The sequence below is a fragment of the Sorex fumeus genome, unplaced genomic scaffold (assembly GCF_029834395.1).
Source record: "Sorex fumeus unplaced genomic scaffold, SorFum_2.1 ptg000043l, whole genome shotgun sequence".
Lineage (NCBI taxonomy): Eukaryota > Metazoa > Chordata > Mammalia > Eulipotyphla > Soricidae > Sorex > Sorex fumeus.
Genome location: NW_026606100.1, coordinates 3,412,565 through 3,435,764, shown reverse-complemented (window position 1 = coordinate 3,435,764; position 23,200 = coordinate 3,412,565). Strand labels below are relative to the sequence as shown.

Genomic DNA, 23,200 nt, shown 5'->3' with positions numbered 1-23,200 from the left:
CGCTGGTTCTTCATCTCCTGGGGCCATACTGGGAGGGGCAGGCACAGCCGTTTCCTGTGGTGAGGGTGGCCCTGGGCACCCACTGCTGCCCTTCCCAGCGCCCCAGGCCACGGCGACTTTGCTCAATGCATTCCTGGCTCAGGTCCAGTCCCCCGCAGAAAGCAGGGAGCGCAGAGACAGTGTGGCGGGCAGGTGAGGCTGGCCCCCACGCCCAACTTTCCTGGTCAAGCAGGCCCAGGGCATCGCGCTGGCCCTGCTAGGATGGACCCTACTAACATGCCCTCAGCCTGGGAGGCCACGGGGAGGGCAGAGCTGGGGGATCCCCGGGGGCCCCACCTCTCTGGGCCAAGGCTGCAGCCTCCGGGCATCCTTCGTAAAAGGGGCCGTGGCCTTTTGCAGGGTGGGAAGAGGCCGTGTATGTCCCATTGGGCCCAGGGGGCTCAGGCATGCAGCCCCCCCCATCAGCACTTGGTTGTGTCACACAAGCCTGGGCTGGCTCCCCCACCCCCACCCCTGCCCGGTTCTGTCCGTCCCCAGGTCCCCAGAGAGGTCTGGCTGCAGCACCAGGGGCTCTGGGAGGGCAGGGGGCTGTCACCTGCTGGGCGAGCCCACGGTCTCCCTCTCCTCCAGTCCCCAGATGCCTCCTCCTTGGCCCCTGCCCCCGCTGACCCCGGGCTCCAGGGGCGACTCCAGAGCCCCCGCCCCTGAGACCCAGGCTCCCTCCCGGCCCCTGACAGCGTGGGCTTCACTCCCAGCTGGTGTCTGGAAAGCCCCCGGGGGCCTGGCTCCAACCAGCAGGCTTAGGTCCGGCCTCTTGTTCAGGCCCATCCTACATTCTTCAGCTTCGCCAGGATCCATCAGGATGAGCCTGGACATGAGCTGGGCAAAGCGGGTGCCCAGCTTCCTGGCGTTGGTGGACAAGCCAGCATTTCCCTCTGGGCAACGTTCCCCACGCCAATGCTAGGGCTGTGGTGCCCTCTAGTGGCCAACAGTGGGAATGGCCACTCTCTGTCCAGAGACAGGCCCCGGGGACAGAGGGGACCGTTGTGAGCCTCATGCCCACAAGCTGACATCCCCCCCCCCACACACAAAAAGCCCTGGTAGCTCTGGAGGTGAGAAGACCTCCCAGTTCACCTCTTCCGGTCAGCTTGCTCCGTCTCCTACACAGGATGCCGAGGCCAGTGAGTGAGTGGGCGGCCAGCCGGCAAGGCTGCTCTGAGCACCCCCTTTTATTGCACTGCTCTGCCCTGCCAAGGGGAAGGACGGCCTCCAAGGTCCCACTGCTGGGCTACCAGCCGGCCTGGCCCGTCGGAGTGCTCAGTAGCCCGCAGGTTCCCCGCCTTTCCTGGAGTCTGAGGCAGCTGCCCAGCCATCGGCTGTGTGGACAATGGCCTGCACCACACCGACGTAGGGGGACGCGTCCTTGGTGACGTGATTCCGGGCGTGCAGGCCTGTGACCACGACCTGCGGGGTGGGAGGGAGCGACGAGGGCCTCAGCAGGACACCCCCTGAACTGCCCCCCACCCTCATCGTGGCTTCCCAGGTGCAGCCAGTACCAGTGTCCAGGAAGACCACGTCGGAGGGGGGTGGGGGACATCATGGGGCCTTGTTCAGAGCAGGGGGCCTGGCCGCCACTGCTGGGGGACTCGAGATGGCCCAGGCAGAGGACCCCAGTCACCGCCCACCCTGTGCCACGTTGGGAGGTCTAGGTTTCCACACCCCAAGGGGCCCCGTGGCCCTGACTCAGTTTCCCACCGGGTCAATGTCTTTCTCCACTGTCGTGACGTTGGGGTAGAGCTGGTTGTGCACCCGGGGCTCCTCCACTGCCCGCTTCACGTCGTAGCCAAACCACAGATTGTTGATGATGGCCTGGGGGGCGCGGGGGGGGTGGTCAGAGAGGCCCCAGGCCAGGGCCAGGGAGGGGCGGGCAGGGGCAGGTGGGCGTGTTGGGCTGGCCATACCTGCGCAGTGGCTGTGGTGATGTGCGTGCCCCCAGAGGCGCCCACCACCATGCGGACGCGGCCATCCGGCCCCACGATGATAGCCGGGCACATGGACGAGAGCGGCTGCTTCCCTGTGACGAGGCGGACAGGGACAGAGGCCGGTCAGCTGTCTGCCCAGGACACCGCCGCCCCCTCTCCTCTTGAGCCCCCAGAACCACACCTGGCTGGATGAAGTTGATCTTTGAGGGGGGCACCCCGAAGTTGTTGGTGATGTTGGGGGAGCTGAAGTCGTCCATCTCATCATTGAACAGGATCCCGCTGATCCGGGATCGCACCTTGGAGCCAAACCTGCAGGGGTTGGGTCAGACCGTCGTGCCCGCCTGCCCCCGTCCTGCCCCTTCCAGCCTCAGCCCTGCCTTCCAATGGGGAGGGTCCCACCAAGGGGGGGGGGTATCCTCAGCTCTGGCCCTATGAGGGGTGGGTGGGTGGAGCCCCCTGGCCTGCCCCGCCACCCCCAGCCCGTACTGGAGGTTGATGGTGCTGGTGGCAGACACGGCGCTGCCGTCCTCGGAGACCACGGACAGGTGGGCAGTGCCGCCATCGTCTGGCGTGTAGAAGGCAGGCTCGTAGTATTCACTCGGGTGTGTGCTGGTGTCAGAGATGCGGGCCCGGAGTTGGTCAGCGAAGAACTCGGAGGTCATGTTGCGGATCACCTGCCGAGACCCCAGAGCTGGCCTGAGGGGGTGGAGGGGCGGGGAGGGGGCACAGGCTTGTGCGAGCAGTCATGGTTCTGACCACAACCCTCTGGTGCCTGGAACCTCATGGAGGTCGTCGGGCCCCTTTCTCCGGCCTCTGCGGGGGGCCGCCCACGTCCCCATCCTCGTCACACTCATTCGTTCCTCCTCGGAGCTGGTACTGCGTGTCCAGCACTGGGGCAAAAGCAGGGGCCAGACACGCAGGTCTCTGCCCTTGAGGCCAAGGTAGACAGGCTGGACAGGGCCCGCCGGGTGGGGATGGAGAGGATGCTGGGCTGGCGAGGAGGGGTCAGGAAGGCTTCTCAGAGGAGGCGCGCTCTGGGAGTGTCTGAACCCTAAGTGCAAAGGGCCTGAGGCAGCATCCTCAAGCGACAGAGAGAGGATTTCAGGAGTAAGATTGAGGGTGCGGAGGCCAGAAAGATAGCACAGTGGGAAGGCTCTGGCCTTGCTCTCGAGCGACTGGGTCTGGTCCCCAACACCCCATGTGGTCCTCAGGGTCCTGCCTGTTCTCTCTGAGCACAGAGCCCGGGCATCACCAGGTATGACCGAAAAAAAAAAAAAAAGAAGCAGGCAGACCTCTAGAGTAGGATGTACCGGGAAGCAGGATTGGGACCACGCCTGGCAGTGCTCAGGGCTTACTCCTGGCTCTGGCTCACGATCACTCCTGGGGGGCTCAAGGGACCATATGGGGTGCCAGGGATCGAACCTGGGAGAGCCTCGTGCAAAGCAAGCACCTTAACACTGCACTATCTCTCCAGCCCCTAGGAACCTTGCACGGACAGTGGCCCCTTCTGACTGTTTCCTTCCTGTGCCCCTGTCCTATGGATTGGTCCCTAGTCTTGTGCTGGGGGCTCCCCGCTCCACCGGTGGCTGCCTTGGGCTGTCCTGGACCCCCGCTGAGAAGTGCCACTCTAGACCTCATGAGCCCGAGTGTGTGGCTTTTGCTCTGAGCGACTCAGGCTTCGGAAGCAGCGGGGAGAGTGAGCGCCCCATGGGGGTACTCACGGGGTCCCTCTGGTGGCCCTGTGGGGGATACACAGAACCCATCTGAGGCGTATGATGTGAGACAACGGGAGAGAGAACGGGAAGGGGCGGCCAGCCCAAAGCCTTCAGCCAGAGTGGGAGGCAAATGTGGGGTGGGGTGAGTGGGAGCTTGAGGTTGGACAGGTGCCCACTGGACAATGAAGAGGCTGTCTCTGGTGGACACATACCTGTTTCCGGTAAGTGCCCACAGATAAGATGAAAAGGAGAAATGAAGAAGGGGCCGTCGGCTTGGAGGCTACTTGGGGTCCTGAGTGTGGGCAGGGGCTCAGGGGAGGGAGGGAAGACAGAGAGGAGAGAAAAGAAAGAGGCCAGCGGGGGCAGCTTCAGGGCACTGAGCAGAAGATGCCTCTGGAACTGTGTCCTTCAGCCTTTGACACCTGCGGACCAGCACTTGGCCTGCACATGGATCCTCAGAGCCGAGAGCTAGAGCAGCAGGTGGAGAATTTGCCTCGCACACGGCCAACCCGGGCGCAATTTGGTCCCTGAGCACAGCCGGGGATCACCCCTGAGAACAAAGCCAGGATTGAGCACTGAGCACTGCCACGTGTGGCCCCCCCAAAACAAACAAAAACATAAGCAAGGGGGTATGCTGCTAGTTTTATACCTCTTCACCCCTACGGGACCCTGATCTGTAGACTGAAAGTTTGGAGATCACTGTTCCAGAAGGTTCCAGCAATACCCCAGGGACTGACTGATCTCTCCCCTGAATTCTGTTCCTGAGGAAACAGGTCAAATCTAGGGGCAACTGCCTGTGGCTGGAAAAGGAACAAGAGCCAAGAGGAGCTACTCGAGAGGAGACTGGAGAGATGGCGCAGTGGCTGAGGCGCGATGTCCCAGGGGAGACGCCCACCCCGATCTCTCCAGTTCTGTGGCCTCCCTGTGTGTGGGGGAGAGACTCCCATCCTAGGAGAGACGATCCTGAGTGAGGTCTGTGGGCAGAACAAAGGATTGGGCCAGTGAAGAGAAGGATGAACGTGGAGCAGAGGAAGGAAAGGCGGTCAAATGTGTGAAGCTGCTGAGAGGAGCCAGTGGGGAAATTGAGGCTGCTCCCAGACGCCTGGCAGCAAAGTGGGGCAAGCCCAGGCAGATGAGGCCTGCAGAGAGAACCAGAGCAGGCCAAGCTGACTCGGGGATGGAGGCTGGGGAGGTAGACGGGTGGTGGGCAGAGACTTGGGACAGCGGCTCCAGGGTCTAGAGACGCGGACACCTGCCTCATTCCGCATCCCGGAAGACAAAGACAATGCGGGGGACAGAGCTTCGGGCAGGGCTCTGGGCACCTGAGCCAGGAGGAGGCAGAGGTTCCGTCCCTCAGGGACATGGGCTAGCAGGCGGCTGGCTGCAGTGGCTGATGGGGTAACGGTTACCGGAAACGAGAGCCCAGGAGCAGAGGGACTGCCGAGCTGTCTGGGTCCCCTGGGGTGGGGCCAGTCAGACGGGCTATCAGGCTGGCAGAGGGAGGGCAGGCCAGCAAGCGGGGACATGCTGGGGCCTTGGTGGGACCGCAGCCTGGGCCAGGCAGAGGGGTGAGTGGGTCTGGGAGGTGAGAGCATGAGTGGGTTGCGACCAGCGCTCAGCTGGGGGAGGCTGGAATGGGATTTCCACCCTTTCCTTTGTTCACTCCTGACTGCTGGGGTGCTGCACACTCCTCACCTCATCTCCTCACCTTACCTCCTCATCTTACCTCCTCATCTCACCCTCTTCACCTCACCTTCTCACCTCATCTCATCTTACCTCCTCTTCTCACCTCCTCACCTCATCTCCTCATCTTACCTCCTCATCTCACCCTCCTCACCTCACCTCCTCACCTCACCTCACCTCCTCACCTCACCTCCTCACCTCATCTCCTCACCTCACCTCCTCACCTCATCTCCTTGCCTCACCTCCTCACCTCCTCACATCATTCCTCACCTCACCTCCTCATCTCACCTCCTCACCTCACCTCATCTCCTCACCTCACCTCCTCACCTCATCTCCTCATCTCACCTCCTCACCTCACCTCCTCACCTCACCTCCTCACCTCATCTCCTCGCCTCACCTCCTCACCTCTTCACATCACTCCTCACCTGACCTCCTCATCTCACCTCCTCATCTCACCTCCTCACCTCACCTCCTCACCTCATCTCCTCATCTCACCTCCTCACCTCACCTCCTCGCCTCACCTCCTCACCTCATCTCCTTGCCTCACCTCCTCACCTCTTCACATCACTCCTCACCTCACCTCCTCACCTCACCTCCTCACCTCATCTCCTCACCTCACCTCCTCACCTCATCTCCTTGCCTTACCTCCTCACCTCCTCACATCATTCCTCACCTCACCTCCTCATCTCACCTCCTCACCTCATCTCATCTCCTCACCTCACCTCCTCACCTCATCTCCTCATCTCACCTCCTCACCTCACCTCCTCGCCTCACCTCCTCACCTCTTCACATCACTCCTCACCTCACCTCCTCATCTCACCTCCTCACCTCATCTCCTCGCCTCACCTCCTCACCTCTTCACATCACTCCTCACCTCACCTCCTCATCTCACCTCCTCACCTCATCTCCTCACCTCACCTCCTCACCTCTTCACATCACTCCTCACCTGACCTCCTCATCTCACCTCCTCATCTCACCTCCTCACCTCACCTCCTCACCTCACCTCCTCATCTCAGCCTCTTCACCTCATCTCCTCATCTCACACTCCTCACCTCAGCACTGATCATTCTAGAACCTTCCAGGCCAAGGGCACAGCCTCCACAAAGGCCCTGAGAAGGGAGGGGACCATGTGGTAGTGAGTTCTTGTACACCCTGGCTCCCAGCACACTTAACTGTGGGGCAGAGACTGGACCCGGGGTCCCCTATCCCTGCCGGCACAATAGTAGAACGATGAGTCAGGTTGGCGGTGAGAATGGGTTAATAAAACATTTTGTTAGTGCCCGAGGCTTAGAAAACCCCATAGAGCCCCAGCTGGCACTCCCTGGGCCTTCCTCCTCATCTCATACCAACCCCTGTCCCTCACCTTAGTGACATCCACAAACTTGGGGTCTGCCAGCAGGGTCCTCTTGGCATAGGCAAAGCGAAAGGCTTCGACGATGCGGTGGTATGTCAGGCTCTTCTGTTCCGCTGTCTTGACGCTCTCCGGGGAGAAGTTGTACCCTGGGGAGGCAGGTGGGGAGAGAACCTGGTGCCTTTGGGGGTTCCCGGCTCAGTTCGAATATCTGGGCACCCTGGGGAGGGCTCACCTCTCCTGGAGCCACTCGGCTCGTCAGCAGGGAAAAACTCGCAGCCAACCGAGCCACGGATCTGGGTCCCACACACCCAGACGAGAGCGCGGTCACCCCTCCGACTGCCCAGGTCCCCCTCAGCCCTGGGCCACAGCATCACACCCCGTCCCTCCCGGCCGCCTCGCACCCTGGCTGCTGCCACCGGTGGTCCCCACGCCACAGTGCCTCCTGCGGGCAGGCGGGGACAGCTCACCTTTGAGGATGTTGAGGATGAGGGTCAGTACGGGGCCACTGAGAGGGGCACTGGGCGCGTAGAGCTTGGAGTCCCCGAGGCTGATGCTCACCGGAGCCTGGACCTCGGCACGGTACTTGTTCAGGTCGTTGAGAGTGACAATTCCCCCTGTAAGGGGACAGCTGCTCAGTGTCGGGGGAGGGCGGTGGACACAGGTGCGGGTGAGCAGTGGACACCAGGCCGGTGGCCCAGGGAGAGGGCAGGCTGCATCCCAAGAGGGTGTGAGGACCGTCAGTTCGGGAACCTGCTCCAGCCCTTCTCCCTTCAACCTATGCTCCCTGTGTCCTCCCTGACAGCGCCGCATCCCCATGGCCAGCCCACAGCCAGCCCCCTCAGCCAGCTTGCTCTGCCGCCTTCTCTCCCTTGGGGGGCCCGGGGGGCATCTCTCTGTGGGGAGTGGCAGCTCCTTCTCCCATGACTAATGGGTGGGCGGTGAGAGGCGCTGAACTCTCCGGGGAAAGGGTTCCAGACGGCTGAGGTATTTACAGACTAATTTCCGGCATCGGTGGTGAAGGGCAACAAGTTAATCTCCCTCTTCCGTGACACACAGACAGAAATAATAACATGAAGAACACCGCAGCCAAGCTCCTAAACTCCATTCTGTCAGAACCTGCCCGTGGAGCCCTGACCGCAGCCCTGCGGGCAGAGGGCCCCTCCGGCCCTCTCTTGCCAAGCCCACCTGATGGACCCTGTGACCCTCCCAAGCACGTCCTCCCCCTTCTCTCAGGGCCCTGCACTGCTCCCTCTACCGGCAGGGACCTTCCTCTTTCTGGTTTTTTTTTTTTTCCTTTTTGGGTCACACCCAGCGATGCTCAGGGGTTACTCCTGGCGGTGCTTGGGGACCATATGGATGCTGGGAATCCAACCTGGGTCAGCCGCGTGCAAGGCAAACGCCCCACCCGCTGTGCTATCGCTCCAGCCCCAGGGACCCTCCTCTTTCTGCCCACCAACTCCAACCCCATCTTTCAGAGAAGTATAGACCCCTCCAGAAAGTCTGCACATGGGGCCGGAGCTATAGAACAGCCGGGAGGGCACTTTCCTCGCCAGCGGCCGAGTTGGGTCTGACCCTCAGTGCCCCGTCTGGCCCCTGCAACCCTGACAGGTTGTGAGCCCTGAGCACAGAGCCAGGAGTCAGGCCCGAGCACCGCTGGGTGCAGCCCCCAAGCAAAACCAAAATCAAACAGGAAGCCTGCACAGATCTGCACATCAGTGCGTCCATAACCCCAAGTTCCCATCTACGCCTGCAGGAACCACCCCCCCACCCCCCCACCCCCCGCCCATCCCAGTGTCTTTCTCTCCTGTACCCAGGAAGCGCATCTGTGGTTGCTGTCACACCCGAGTCTCTCTCCCGCCGCAGACAGACACGGGGGGGGGGGGGGGGGGGGGGGGGGAGGGGGGCTGGGCGGAGGCTCACCTGCTTCGCGGATGTCTTTGACAATCTGGTCCGTGAGGCTCCCGCGGTAGAAGGCCTGAGCGCCCTCCCTGGCCACCGTCTCATACGTCTCGGCTAATTTCAGCAGGGTCAATCTGTCCCCCTCCCGGAGGACCTTCCCGTCTCGGCAGAAGACCTCACTGCAGCAGGGGTGGGGTGGGGTGGGAGGTGCTGTCGGTAGGCAGGGCACTGGGCTCAACTAGCCCATACCCTGCACCCCCCAGCACAGGGAGCAGAGGACAGTGACCCCCAGCTAGCTGGCCCTGTCACCCGAGGCTCACCCTGGTTCCACCCTTTGCTTCCTCCAGTTTCTGTGGGCCAAGACCCCAGGAGGCAGGCAAGGCATGTGTCCCCACCCCCCAGAACGACAGCAGGGGCCTGTGTCCGGGTGGCTTCAGGGCAGACCTACCACAGCGCTGGGCGCCCCTCGATGGTGGCCTTCGCCTTCTCCAGTGCCGTTGCCAGAGACTTGCCCACGGGGAAGCCCTCGCGGGCCATCTGGATGCTGGGCTGGAAGAGGCGGGCCCAGGGCAGCCGCCCATGCCGCTGGTGCGCCAGCTCATAGCCCCGGATCTCGCCGGGAACCGCCACAGACAGGCCCCCTGTGAGAGAGGACACTCGGTGGCTCAGGAGGGAGTCCCGGAACAGAGGCCAGTGGGGGCCATGAGGGGCTAAGGTTAGGTGTGGGGCCACTGTCCCACCCCTGCATAGGCCCAGCCTCCAAGCCCTCTGGGCCTCAGCCCCCCCAACCCCCCCACAACCCCACTGCCATGGACACCGAGACGTCCCCTCTCAGCCTCCTCTGCTCACCACTTTCCCCTCTAGCATCAAAGACGCACCTCAAAAAGAGGTAGCCCCCTGGGCTGGAGCGATAGCACAGCAGGTAGGGCGTTTGCCTTGCACGCAGCTGACCCGGGTTCGATTCCCAGCATCCCATATGGTCCCCCAGCACCGCCAGGGATAATTCCTGAGTGCAGAGCCAGGAGTAACCTCTGTGCATCGCCAGGTGTAATGCAAAAAGAAAAAAAAAAGTAGCCCCAAAGTCCTACCTAGTTCAACAAAGGAACTCCAAACCTCCAGGAGGTGGGAAGCTCCCAGGGTCGCCCACCCCTCATCATTGTATCTCTTTAAGCTTGTGGTTCCCCCAATGAGTGCAAATACTCAAAGACTGTTAGAAAGGTCTCCAGAGGGGTGGCTCACAGAGGGTCCCCACAGAGGGTCCCCACTGAAGGGGCGGAGCCTGCCTGCCCCTGGGGGTCAGAGCTGGGGGGGGGGGGGGGTTGGAGGCTCTCTCCCGCTATTTTTTGAAGCAGGAGCAGCTCCCCCTGGTGGCCACTGGCTCAGCTGCCCACAGAGGTGGGTGGTGGGTGTCCTTGGTGTGTGGAGGATCTGGGTTTGATTCCCAGCACCTCACAAAAAAAAAAAAGAAAAGAAAAAAGAAAAAGAAAAAGAAGAAGGAGGCTCTCGTGTACTGTCATCCCCACCGATGAGCCACTCTCATCCTCTCAAATACACTAGTAAACAGCTTGAGGATGTCTGTTTAGAACGGGCTGTTTAATCCCTGCAGACCACAGCACTCCAAGTATCCAGGGAGGATCAGGTTCGAGGAACAGAAAGGAGCAGTATGACACACCCTGGTATGTCAAGCTCTTGCCATCATCATCATCATCATCTTGGCGTCTGAGACATGGTACAGGGGTAAAGCAGTTGCCTTGCACGCGACCGACCTGGGTTCAATCCCTGACATCCCACATGGTCCCCCGAGCCCCTTCAGGAGGATTCCCTGAGTGCAGAGCCAGGAGCAAGCCCTGAGCACCACTGGGTGTGGCCCAAACACCCAAAATAAACAAGTTAATTAATTTAATTAAAATGTGAGACAGCCAAGCAGGTCGTAGCAGCACCGACCCCTCACCCACACCGGCTGCCCTGGTGATAGCAGAAATAACAGAGGCCCAGGTGGGGCAGACCCTCCCGGCCCACGCCCACACCCACGCCCACGCCCGCCCCGCCTCACCTTCTCTGGCCATGGACGAGCTGTTGAACATGGTCTCAGAGGCCTGCTCAGGGGCCACCTCGCGGGCATTGATGACCTCAGCTGTCCCTGCCGGGAGGAGCAGCCGACGGGGGTCACAGCGCCCCCTGCGCCTCCTCCCCCCCGCCCCCTCCCGCCCCAGAACACCCCTCTCCCCCGTCCCCCCCACAGCCCCTTCTGTGGCCCCGCCCGGCCCCGCGCACTCACGGGTGGTGCTGTTGTAGATGGTGAGGAACAGGCCGCCCCCGATGCCCATGCTGTGGATGTTCATGAGCCCCATGCACAGCAGGGCCGCGATGGCCGCGTCCACCGCCGAGCCTCCCTCCTTCAGAATGTCCCTGTCCACAGGGGGCAGGGGGTGAGAGCCTGCAGGCTCTGTCACCCGGCCCCCAACACCACCCAGGCCTGGCCACCAGTCCAAAGGGGGAGGTCAGGGTTCTGTTTTGTTTTTCATTTTTGGTTTTGGGTCACACCCAGTGACGCGAAGGGGTTACTCCTGGCTCTGTGCTCAGGAATTACTCCTGGTGGTGCCCAGGGGACCATACGGAGTGCCGGGGATCAAACCCTGGTGCCCCGTGAAAGCAAGTACTCTACCTGATGTGCTGTTGCTTTGGTCACAAGGCAGGTGTGTGTGTGTGTGTGTGTGTGTGTGTGTATGTGCATATGTGTATGTGTGTGTCTGTGTGCCCATGTGTACCTGCGTGTGTTTGTTTTTTAGCACAATTCTAAAACACAGCTTCCTCTTCTTCAAGGAAGCAGATGGACAGAACTTCCATGACAAAAAAAAAAAAAAGAACTTCCATGACATCGAAAGGGAAAATTAAGGACTAGAGTGACATCTCAAGAATCAGCACATTCTTTGCATGCAGGAGCCCTGGGTTTCAATCCCCAGCACCTCATCGTCCCCAGGGCAGGGCCAGAGAAACTGAGCAGTTAGCTGTGGAGTAGCCCCTGAGCACCGCTAGGTATCTCCCAGTAAAAAATTATAAATTGTTATTTTCTCCCTCCCTCCCTCCTCCCTCCCTCCCTCTCTTCCTTCCTTCCTGCCTGCCTTCCTTCCTTCCTTCCTTCCTCTTTCTTTATTCCTTTTTTCCTTCTCTTTCTTTATTCGTTCCTTATGCATGCAAGCGTGTGCTTTACCACTCAGCCACAAACCACATGTCCAGTTCCAACTTTCTTTCTTTCTTTCTTTCTTTCTTTCTTTCTTTCTTTCTTTCTTTCTCTTCCTTCCTTCCTTCCTTCCTTCCTTCCTTCCTTCTTTTTCTTTCCGTTTTTTGGGTAACACCCAACTGTGCTCAGGGCTTACTCCTGGCTCTGCTCTCAGGGATCACTCCTAGCAGAGTTAAGAGGTCTTGCAAACACCAGCAACATAACCTCTGTATCTGGCCCTCGACAACAGCTTTCTATTGGTGCTACCAATGCCTTCGTACTTGTTTCTTTGGGGGCTTGCCTTGTGGTGCTCAGGGACTGCTTCTGGCTTTGTGCTCAGGGGCCAACTTGTTGGTGGCCAGCGGGACCAAGCGGTGCTGGGGATCGAACCTAGACCTCCTGCGTGCACAGCATAGCTCCAGCCTGTTGAGCTCTCTGAGCGACTCTAGTCAGGTCTCTTCAGGGAGAATGGACTTTACTGTTTGATAAAATGTGAGAGAGGAGGAGCTGGAGCGATAGCACAGCGGGTAGGGCGTTTGCCTTGCACGCAGCCGACCCGGGTTCGATTCCCAGCATCCCATATGGTCCCCTGAGCACCGCCAGGAGTAATTCCTGAGGGCAGAGTCAACACAGGTGTGACCCAAAAAAGAAAAAAAAAGTGAGTGAGGAGTCAGAGAGGCAGCAGAGGGGTGGGGCGGGTGCTTGCCTTTCACAGGACTGACCCCAGCCCAGTCCCTGGCACTATCCTTCACGGTCTCCTGAGTACGGAGCCCAGAGTAAGACCTGAGCACTGGTGGGTGTGGCCCAAAGCACCCAGAATAAGTAAATTCATTAATTTAATCCCATGTGAGACAGACGAGCAGGTTGTAACAGTGCCCACCCCTCCCCCACACCAGCTGCCAAAGAGACAGACACCCTTCGAACTGAGACACAGGGCCACTGCGAGACTGCACCCGGCTCTCGGAATAAGCATCCCCAACGTGAGGCTGCTGAGTGTGTCCCTTGGAAGGACACCTGGTCTAGGGAAGCCCTTTCCGGGCCCCTTCCCAGTGCTGTTCCCTAGCTCCCGCTGGGCATCTCCACTCACCTCCCAATCTCTGAGCAGCGCTTGGCATCGGCAGCCACAGCCGCCTTGGGGTACACGTGGCTCTCTTCTGGCGGCGCCTTGGACAGCCAGAGGGAGAGGCCCACGATGAGGAGCACCAGGGCCACGGCCAGCAGGGCCAGCACCAGGTACCTTTTCTTCATGGCTCTGTGGCACCGGGAGAGGGGAGCAGCTCAGGGCACTGCCACTGACCTAGACTGGGCACTTCCTGTGAGGGCCCAGCCCTGCATCGGTGCCCTCAGCAGCATTTCCTGAGCCGTCCGGGATTGTCCAGCCCCTTGACCAGGCCCTTCCCTCTACCAGAAACTTCTGGGCCCCTCTCCCTCCTCATCCTCGGGCCCCCAGCCCAGGAAGATCACTGTGTCCAAGAGGGAGTGGCCGTGCATCTCATTCTAGGTCCAAGCCTTCCAACACGGGGAGATGTGTGGAGAGTCTAGGGGTCCTGATTCACCGTGTTCCCCGCCTCGTCCCGCAGCCTGGCTCTGTCCTAAAGTGTGGGCTCAGCTCCTGTCCCCGGCCTGCCCCTGCGCTGACCTACCTTCTGTTGGAGGAACGCAGCTGGGAGCCTCAGCTGGGAGACACCACGGGACACAGGGCGGATAGCAGAACCCTCTCACCCTCGCAGGAGCCTGCAGCCACGCCGTCCACTCCAGAAACTCCTGAAAACTGAGGGAGTCACTGGCGCAGGCCTCTCCAGAGAGCTCTGTGGGGTTCCCCTGCCTTCCGAGAAGAAGCTAACCAGTGCCCCTCAGCCTGGCACAGAGGGCTCTGGGCAGTGTCAGACGGGGGCGCAGGCAGCGTGGCACCAGGCCAAACCGTGACGCCTCACACCTGAGCTGGGGGATGGGGCGGATACTCCTTTCTCTCTCCTCTGGACATGCTACTCACCTGCCCGGGACTGTGGGCGCGTCCCCAATGGCTGTTGAGCGGCAGTGACAGTGCCAGCTGTGGGGAGGCTCACGAGAGCTGCGTGGGGCTCACGGCTGTCTCTCCCTTCCAGGCAGGGATCTCTGGGGTCTCTGTGGGGACAGAATGGGAGTGTGTGTGGGGGGGGGTTCATGCCTCCCGCAGGCTGCCAAGGGCAGGAGCTTCCGGTGAGCAGCGCTGGCAAAGGACTCTGCAGGTGTGACTGGCCCCTCTTGGGAGGATCCAAACTCCAGGGCCACACCTGTGCCCACTGATGGCTCAGGGCAGAGCCCCACCCTTGTGGGAGCACAGATAACCTCAAGGAACTAATCCTCCCAAGCTCCTGGCCAGCGCCTCCTCCCCACCTGTGCTGGCCCAGGTCTAGGGCCTGGACTTCCACATGGCCTTCCCGACTCTCCCTCCGAGGCACTGCCCGTGCCTTAGAGTTCAGAAAGCAGAGAGAAGCCGGCGCCTGCCCAGTAGTTCAGCACATTGTTTTATGAAATGTGAGGCTTGCCCGTGTCCTGGGTTCCTTCTCTGATATCTCTCTCCCTCCCTCCCTCCCTCTTTTCCTCCCTCTCTCCCTCCCTCCCCCCCATCCTCCCTCTTTCTCTCTCTCTCTCTCTCACACACACACACACACATACACACACACGTGGAAGGAGCCAGAGGGCTCTCTCCTAATGGCCAATGACCTGGATCTCAGGGACAGGCCATGCCCTCAACCCTGTCCCTCCACCCTCTACTGGTCCCCACAGCCCCAGGACTATCTGGAGGCCAAGTCAGGGTTAAGGGTATCAGAAGGGGACAGCTGTGTTGAGAGGTTCCTAGGGTCTCAGAATCTGGGCCAGCCACATGGGGGGTGGGGGTGGGGTGTGTTCTGGACACAGAAGTTTCCCATAACCCCGGGCAGGGCAGGACAGGACAGGGGCAGGAGGCCCTGACCCCTTCCCTAGCGGGCACAGCTCCCCCCCACCCTGCCGGCAAGGAGGTCCCATCCCCCGCCCAGGGTCAGGGGGCCATGAGGGGAACCTGAGGCTCCTCTGCTTATACCTGGGGCCAAATCAGAGGCTTTCCTGGCCCCCTCCTCTCGCCCCCCAGACCCTGAGCCCCAAGGGCCTCTCCCATCTCTGTCCCCCATCTCCGGTCGGCTCCTGAGGGGCAGCTCTGGGAGTCTGGGGAGTCCAGGGCCACACTGGGGCTCCTCCCCGCAGCTGAGAGACGCCTCCCTGTCCCCCTTCACAGCGGAAGACCCCCTGCCGGGGCACTGGACTTCCGGCCCCTCGTTCTCAGGGACTTGCTCCCTGTCCAAGCCCAGAGGCCTGGCTCGCACCCAAATCAGCATCGGGAGGGGAGAGAGTGGGTCGGCTCAGCAGGCGGCCCCCACCCCATGCCCACCCCTGAGGCCCCTGGGGGCTTACCTGGGGCTCCAGGCAGCAAGGACACGGGAGAGCCGGTGCTCCTCGGAGGACAGGTCAAGGCTGGGGAGCAGCCAGGGAGGAAGAGGCAGATGTGTTTGTCTGGGAAAGTCTGTCCTAGCACGGGGGGACCCCGCCCCCACCCCGACTCCCAGAGCCACCCATGGCCCCCGCACAAGTCCCCAGGGAGGCGCTGAAGGATGATCACCTCTGTGGAGGGGCAGAGGCGGCAGAGATGGAGGGGGTTCACGCTTACCTAATCACAGACGGGGGCTGAGGCCACACGGGGGTGCGTCTGGCATCCCTGTGGAGAGAGAACAGGAGTCTGAGGAGGGTGGTGGGCAGGAGGCAGCCTGACGGGGGCTGTGGGGTCACCCGCCTGCCACCAGGCAGGGCCCTGAGCAGGGATGAGGAGGGAGGGGCTGTGAGCCCTGGGCTGGGGTGCGGGGGTGCTCCTGGACACAGTTCCTCCCAGAGGCAAGCGTCCTGCAGTGTGACCACCTCCTGGCTCATCCTGTTCCTATTCCGATGTCCGAACTAGGGCCTGGACAGAATGTCCCAGAGTTGGTTCCCGAGGCCAGGGAGCAGGGTTTGCTGCCAACACCAGGACCTGCAGCCGAGCGGCCACCTCCCAGAAGCAGAGCCCAGGGCCCGGCTTCCCAACCAGTTTGCACCACCTCTTCAGGAGCGAGTGTCAGTTCCTGGGGCCTCCACAGCCTGGGGACGAAAGTCCAGAGGGGTCAGAGCCAGTCCAAGATGGCACAGCCTGGCAGTGCCGGCCCCGCCAGCTCTGACCTGCACGGACCCGACTCACATTCCAAGGAAGTTCCGTCAGGAGCATCTGCGGGCTTGGCCCCGGGGACCCTGGGCTTTGCTCCTCATGCCCACTTGGACTTCTTCTTCCAAGGACAAAGTCTTCTTCTCCCTGACTCATCTGCCTCAGCCACTGGCCCAGGCTGCCCGTGAAGCCCCACAGACCACATGTGTAACACCGAATCCACACCCGCCCCAGAGTTTGAACGCTCGGATAGATGGCCTGGAAGCGACCCCATTTTGCTGCCCGTCATGGGATCATGCATCCTATCTTGTCTCCACAGCCCTAGCGCAGTCTCAGTGTACTCCCATGAAACCCTCAATGCAGCCAGGATGTGGGGGGCTAGTGAGGGGGGAGCTCTTCCCCTGGGCAGGAACAGACGGGGCCAGAGTCTGGGATCGAGGGTCCAGGACCGGACACCAGCCAGCAATGTCAGGGCACTTGGGTGGCCACTTTACAGGCCATCCGCAGGAAGGGGCTGCAGGGAGGAGCGGCCTTGCATGGGCACTCAGCCTTCTGGGAAGTGGGCAGAAGACACAACATTGGTGGTGGCGGGGGATAAGGAAGAAGAGCGTCTGGGTAGGCAGAGGATTGTCTGGATGCCGCAGATGACCCTCGTGGAAAATCCGCGGCTGGGTCAAGTTGGAGGAGGGCTGCCTGCCGTGGGCACAGATAAGCCTCTGGGTAGCCAGGAAGTGCAGCCACCAAGGCCATCTCAACAGAGGCATCACGTCCCGGCAACGGAGGCCTTCCTCTCCCCCCAAGCCCATCACATTTTGTCCCCATCAGTCCTGCATCCCTCCGTGAGGAGCCCAAGGGGGTGTAGTGCTGGGAAAGCCTTCTCAGCCCAGGAAAGCTGCAGGGTCGGGGCTAAGGGTCTCCTCTAGACCCCAGAGCTGCTTTCTGTGCCAGACACTAAAGAGTGTGAGCCACCCCACCCCCACCCCCATTCCCAGGACCGTGCACACTTATCATCAGCACCACCTCTTCCCAACATATATTCACACACACATGCAAGCACACATGCACACACCTGCATGCACATGTACACGCATGTCTATATGGACATGCATGCTTGCACAGGCACACATGCATAAACGAACACAAGCCTACACACACGCGCACAGGCATATATACACATGCATGCATATGGGCACACACACACACACACACATACACACATGCACGGCGCGTACTGAAAGTAGTGGGTTCCCAGCGGCAGCTGAGGAGGACCCTGAGGAAGAAGATAAGCCACCAGCCTGGAGTTGGTGTTAGTCCTTCAGCGGGGCCCAGTGACAGTGTCATTCTGACCCCAGAAGCACAGGAGTAAGCCCGGGACAAGATGCCAACCTGTCAGAGACAGGAAGCTGAAGCTTAGGTGAAAGCCACTTGGCACAGTTCAGCGGGGACCCGGGGGTATGTGGTAGACCCAAAGGTGAGCCCAGGCCGCTCACTCAGCCCACTCCTGCAGTCCACAGTGAGGAGTCATCCCCCGGGGTATGAGAAACAGCTCAGGCTGCCAGGGGCCCGACCACTCCTTGGGACAGGCACCAACACCCCCAGCACAGCCACCCAGAGCCGGGATCTCTGCTCTGTGCAGCCCGGTGACCCGGGAACCAAAGTGTAGCTGAGAATCAAAGAAGCTCAACTCCCCAGAAGCCTGAGGACACGACTACATGCTCTCAATGACCGCAAGGTGGCGGGCGCCCCCTTGGGTTGTGCGAAGCGGCTCCTTGCACAGGGACCCAGGCCCCACCCGCACCCAGTCACCCCCAGAGCCCAGGAAGGGCCAGGCATGGCCCAGGACATGCCGTCTTGACCCAAGCACAGTTCCCGCTCCATCCAGCGCTAACACCCCACCCACACACACACCAGTCTCCCCACACCCCCACCTAAGTTTACCAGATCCCCCTGGGCCTCAGTTTCTCCTTGCTGCATGCCTCCTTCTTAATTCCCAAAAGTCCTCTCTGGCCGTTTCTGGAGAAAAGTCAGGAGATTCCACCTGGCCCTCTTTCCTCTTTCCACCCCTCATCTACAGCAGAATGAGTCAGAAAGCTAAACAGCTTACCAGATCCCATCCATTTCTCTGGACAGATGAACCCACTTTCCAGACAAGAAACGGGAGCCTCAGTCCAGATCCTAAAGCGCTAACCCCTGTGGGACCCGCCTCGGGGCCCGTCCATGCGGGTCCCACCCTCTTCAGCTCAGCCCCATTGCAGGGGCAAGTAGACTGAGGCCCAGAGAAAGGACGAGAAACTCCTCCAGAGTACAACCAACAGCGGCCAGGCTGGAGCCCAGCCTCCGCTCCTAGGCGGCTCCTACCTGTGCTGTCCAGAGAGGGTGGATGGAGTCCGGGGTCAGCCAGCACTGGGGCACGGCCAGATGCCCTCCTGGCTCACCTGGTTCCCGTGTGCGCGGAACCTTCTGCAGCTCTCCAGCACTGAGCTGAGTCCAACTGTGACCCAGGGCTCCTCCCCTCCCTCTCCTGCTGGCCTGAGCTTGGGGGAGGCTTTAAAGGCACAGGAACCTTAGCAGGTGGGAAGAGGGCCGGCCCTAGGTGCTGCTCCTGGCGCTGTGGGACCCAGGACAGCTGCTGGGTTCTCGGAGCCCAGGAGGGCCCCAAGCCCTGACAGAGGGGCCTGAGCTCTGAGAGACTCCGGGAGGCTCAAGAAAGTGAGGTTCCAGGGAGGGGCAGATCGGAACAACAGTCCCAGGGGAGGTGAGCGCCCCCCTCCCGTGCCCCCCTCCATGGATGGGTCAGTGTGGGGGCCCACACCAGTGGGAGTCAGAAGGATACAAAGCAGCCGAGGGCTCAGCAGTGCTCGGAATACAGTTCTCCCCGCCACCAGGGCAGAAGGGACCCCTCAAACTCACTGCCCCATCACTCTGCCTCAGGGCTGCCGGTGGGCGTCCAGGGGCAGCCACTCCAGGGTCCTGTGGAGGGGAGTGACTTGGGGGAGCTTTTCCTCAAATCCCCTCCCCCCACTGCCAACTTCCTGGGGTCTTGTACAGACTGAAAAGAGGACACCAGACAGTGAGGTGGGGGATCACTAGCACACCCCCCCGCCCCCGCCACACTCAGGCCATGGAAGGAGACGAGGGGCCCTCACAGGGCTGGCAGGAGCAAGCCTCCCACGCCCCTTGATCCGAAGACTGAGGTCCACTCGAGGTCCACTCACGGCCTGTTGCGTGTAGAACAGTCCCGCCTCAACAGCTTAAACACATTCATTCATTCATTCATTCATTCATCCTGCTCCACTCCTTCCCCGCATGCGAAGCCCCCAGTCAAACTGAAGATGGGCTAGCACCATCAGTTAAGGAGCGGGGAGGGAGGGCCCAGGACCCCTGAGATGGGAAGGGCAAAGGGTAGCCTGGAAGGGGTCAGGAGCTGAGGAGGACAAGCGAGGTGGAGGCCGGGGCATGGGGGTGGGGGTGAGGGCCCCTGAGCATGGTGCTCGGGCCCTGGCGGCCTCTCCAGGAGTGGTGTGAGGGAAATGAGAGGCTTGACCTCCCCGGACCTCCCCGCACTCCGAGGCGTCAAGGTAGGAAAGAGAAGTGGCTGAGGCCAGACCTTGAAGACCAAGTCAGTGTTTCTGGACTTTGAGAGTCTAGGGAGGCTGGTGAATGTGTCACTGGTCTGGGTAACCCATTAACCCTGGCTCAGTCATTAAGACCCTGGTGGGTGATCCCTGGCCACCCCTCAGGCTGTGGGAGCCTGGGTGGAGGCTTGGAGGGCTGGGGGACCCCGGGAAGAAGGGCGTGCTGGTGGGGCTCTGGCTCACTGAGTCCAGCACTCTGTGTCCTTGTTCCTTGCATTTTCCTGGGTCGGGTCGGCGTCCTGCCGGCTGCCAAGAAGCAGGTGGAGGGGGTGGGGGGAGCACTCACCACTCACTCCATCATCCCGATACCTTTCATCCCTTAATCACCACTGCCAGGCTGACACCACCCACCTGCAGTGCTCCCGGGCCAGTGCCAGATGGGAGGGGCGAGATGCTGGACGCACTGTGGGTGGGAGTGGCTGGGCGCCCGGCCATCTCCGCCGGCAGAGCGATGACCAGCAGTGGTCTGCAAGGCCCTTCTTGTTGGGACAGGCTGTCTTGGCTGCGTCACGGGCCCTGGGTACACCAGGAGAGTGCTCCCGGGGCAGGAAACTACCACCCACAAAGGGAAGGGACTTTCTAGAATCAGCCAGAGGGACAGTTGGACAGTGACCTATGCCACAGGGAATGTGTCCAAACCACCTGCGCCACACCCGGCCCTGCAGTCAGGCCTTGGCGTGGCTGTGCCTGGGCCCCAGTCAAGGTGCCTGGGTGGGCCTGGCCCGGGACACACCACATCCACAACCACTGCCGGCCGCCGCCTCCGCCGTGAGCCCCGCCAGCAGGGCGGGCAGCGCTTGAGCCTTCCAGCACACCCGCTGGGACAGGCCCACAGGGAGGATCCTGGGAGCGGGACCCCGACATCACCCGGGACATTCTGTGCTCTCTGCACCCAGGGGACGTTTGATAAAACGACTGACCGAAGTGACTTCAAATTATCCAAACATCCTCGCGTCTTTTTCTTTTTTTCTTTTGTTTCTGGGCCACATCCAGCAGTGTTGGGAGCTATTCCCGGGTGCTCAGAGGACCATGAGGTTGCTAGAGATCCTCCCATGTGCATGGGCGGGAGGGGAGGTCACTCTGGCCTCCTCATCTGCCTCCTGGATCACCTCAGAGGCTTTGTCTCTGAACTCCCATCCTCCAGCACTCCAGATGTCACATACCTGCTCCAGGACGGGACCTCACAGCCTGTGGAACCACAAGGACTCCCTTCACTGGCACGTGGCAAGTTCGTCCCAATGCCCTGTGTATCTTCCTAAAAAGCCTTCTGCAGGTCAGCCTGGCTCAGGTGAGCCGGGCCTCAATCCCTGCCTGCTGTCTGAGGCCACAGAGCTGAGGTATGAGACCAACCTATGGTGGTTACCTGGCCACGGTCCCTCAGAGCCAGGCAGATGACATGGAAGACCAAAAAGGAAGACTCCAGCTCCGTGAAGAGGCTGCTGGTGCCCGGCGCCAGAGGAAAGGGGAGCTCTGACCAATTATAGGCAGCGGCAGGCAGACACACACACACACACACACACACACACACACACACACACACACACACACACACACCATCCTGCTCCCCCCACCCAGCACCCTTTGCAGTTTGCAGGCAGCTTTCGCATTCTCAGCATCTCTTTGATGTGGTGGGGGGGGGGGGGGGGGGGGGAGACTGGCTCCCGGCCAGTGCGTGGGCCTGCAGAGATGCCAGCTTATTAACACCTGGGCAAGTCCAACGGCAGTCTGGCACTTGATGGACTTAGGATGGCAGCATGGTCAGGAGTTCCTGTGTTCAAATTCACCCCAGCCACTTTGGGGTGGGGCCTCCTCTTCCGGCAGTTTACTTTCTTTCTGGAGGGCAGCATGATTAAAAGGGTTGTTGGGGAGCGGAGGCGGGAGGGGGGGGTGTTCCAGAGTGATAGTGCAGCAGGTAGGGAGACCACCTTGCATGTGGCCAACCTAGTTTGTTCCTTTCCACCCCATATGTTCTCCACAAGACCACCAGGAGTGATCCCTGAGTGCAGAGCCGGGAGTAAGCCCTGAGCACCAATAGGTGTGGTCCAAACTCAAACAAACAGTGATGGAGGCCAGGGGAACGGCTTGCATGTGCGAGATCCCCTGGTTTCCACCCCTGACCACTCTGCAGGATCCTCCGCTACCTCTGAGTACCAACGGAGCCTGGTGGCTCCTGGGTACTGCCAGGTGTAGCCCACACCCACATACATTTTAAGAGGGGCTGGAGAGATAGCACAGGGGTTAAGGTGCTTGCCCTGAGCACGGCCACCCTTGCTCTGATTCTCTGACACTGCAGAGGCCCTGAGAAACTGCTGGGAATGACCCCTAAGGCCAGAGCCAGGAGTAGACCCCCAAAACTTGTGGCCACAAAAAAAGGTCATTGAGGAACCAGAGAGATAGCACAGTGGGTAAGGTGCTTGCCATACATGTGGCAGAGATGGAGTCATTCCCTCAGCACCACATATGGCCCCCCTGAGTGCCACCAGAGAGAAAGAGCTCTGAGTGCAGCAGGGTATGACCCGAAAATCAAAAATCAAGCAGGACAAAGCAATAAATGAATAGCACAGTCATGACACAGTGAGCACCCTGCACAAGTGAGGGCTGCTACCCCAGAGCCAGGACCCTGCCTTGCCTCCATCCTGGTTATAAGGGGCCTTGCCCTACATACACACACACACACACACACACACACACACACACACACACACAGACACACACACACACACACCACAGCTGCCACATCCTGTTGGGGTGCCATTTATCCCATGACCTCGTCATTACCTGCAGCGCCTGGGAGCTCCAGAGGGCGGGGGAGGAAGGCGGACTCCGCAGGACCCAGCCCCCACCCCAGCGCTCCCCAACACACCTCTACCGCCTGGAGAGGGGGGCACGCAGCCAAGCCCCCCATCTCCATAACGGGGGGTTGAGAGGCCCGGTCTGTCTGCCCCATGCTCCCGAGTGCACCCTCGGCTGCACCCCGGGCGCCCAGGAGTCCCTCCCTCCTCTGCCGGGCGCCTCTTTCAGCCCTTCCTGGCCAGTCCCGCTGCAACTCGCCCGGGCGGGCGGCCGTTTCAGACACCTCAGGTCCACATACCCCAATCTGAGCTCAGCAGCGATCCCCCAGACCTTCACCCGCCACAGCAGCCAAGGGTAGCCCGGGTGGCCGCCCCTGCATCCTCCTCGGGGCCCCATCCGTCGGCCCCTACTCAACCCCGCTCCTCCAACCGACCTCAGCCAACACCACCCACCTCTCACTCGGGCAGCTCCTCAGCGCGGTCCCCAGACCCTCCACTGGCTCCTTAGAGCAGCTTCAGAGCTCTCAGCACGCAAATGCAAGCAGTCCCTCCCCCTCTGGGGGAAAAAAAAACCACGTCAAAGGCCCCCTTTGCCCTCTGGATAAATTCCTGCCTTGCCCCGCCCCCTTCCTCCCGAGGCTCCCTCCCTGGGGCTGGCCGGTGAGTCTTTCCAGACCCCAGCCTCAGAGCCTTCTCCAGCGGAAACCCACTTT

The 23,200-nt window shown here is 61.0% G+C and overlaps 1 protein-coding gene across 1 annotated transcript; it reads right to left on the bottom strand.

The window, feature by feature from the left end:
- Nucleotides 1-1,208: 1,208 nt before the first annotated feature.
- On the bottom strand, nucleotides 1,209-22,985 carry GGT1 (gamma-glutamyltransferase 1). The gene is made up of 17 exons (XM_056120735.1): nucleotides 22,941-22,985; nucleotides 15,539-15,586; nucleotides 15,286-15,345; nucleotides 13,847-13,977; nucleotides 13,497-13,617; nucleotides 12,941-13,105; nucleotides 10,912-11,042; nucleotides 10,687-10,773; nucleotides 9,082-9,274; nucleotides 8,655-8,812; nucleotides 7,202-7,348; nucleotides 6,744-6,880; nucleotides 2,469-2,656; nucleotides 2,164-2,291; nucleotides 1,962-2,074; nucleotides 1,756-1,869; nucleotides 1,209-1,464 (listed from the first exon to the last, which is right to left on the bottom strand). Exons 6-17 carry the CDS (start codon nucleotides 13,099-13,101, stop codon nucleotides 1,318-1,320), a joined length of 1,704 nt encoding a protein of 567 aa, XP_055976710.1. The 5' UTR covers nucleotides 13,102-13,105; nucleotides 13,497-13,617; nucleotides 13,847-13,977; nucleotides 15,286-15,345; nucleotides 15,539-15,586; nucleotides 22,941-22,985; the 3' UTR covers nucleotides 1,209-1,317.
- Nucleotides 22,986-23,200: the final 215 nt, after the last annotated feature.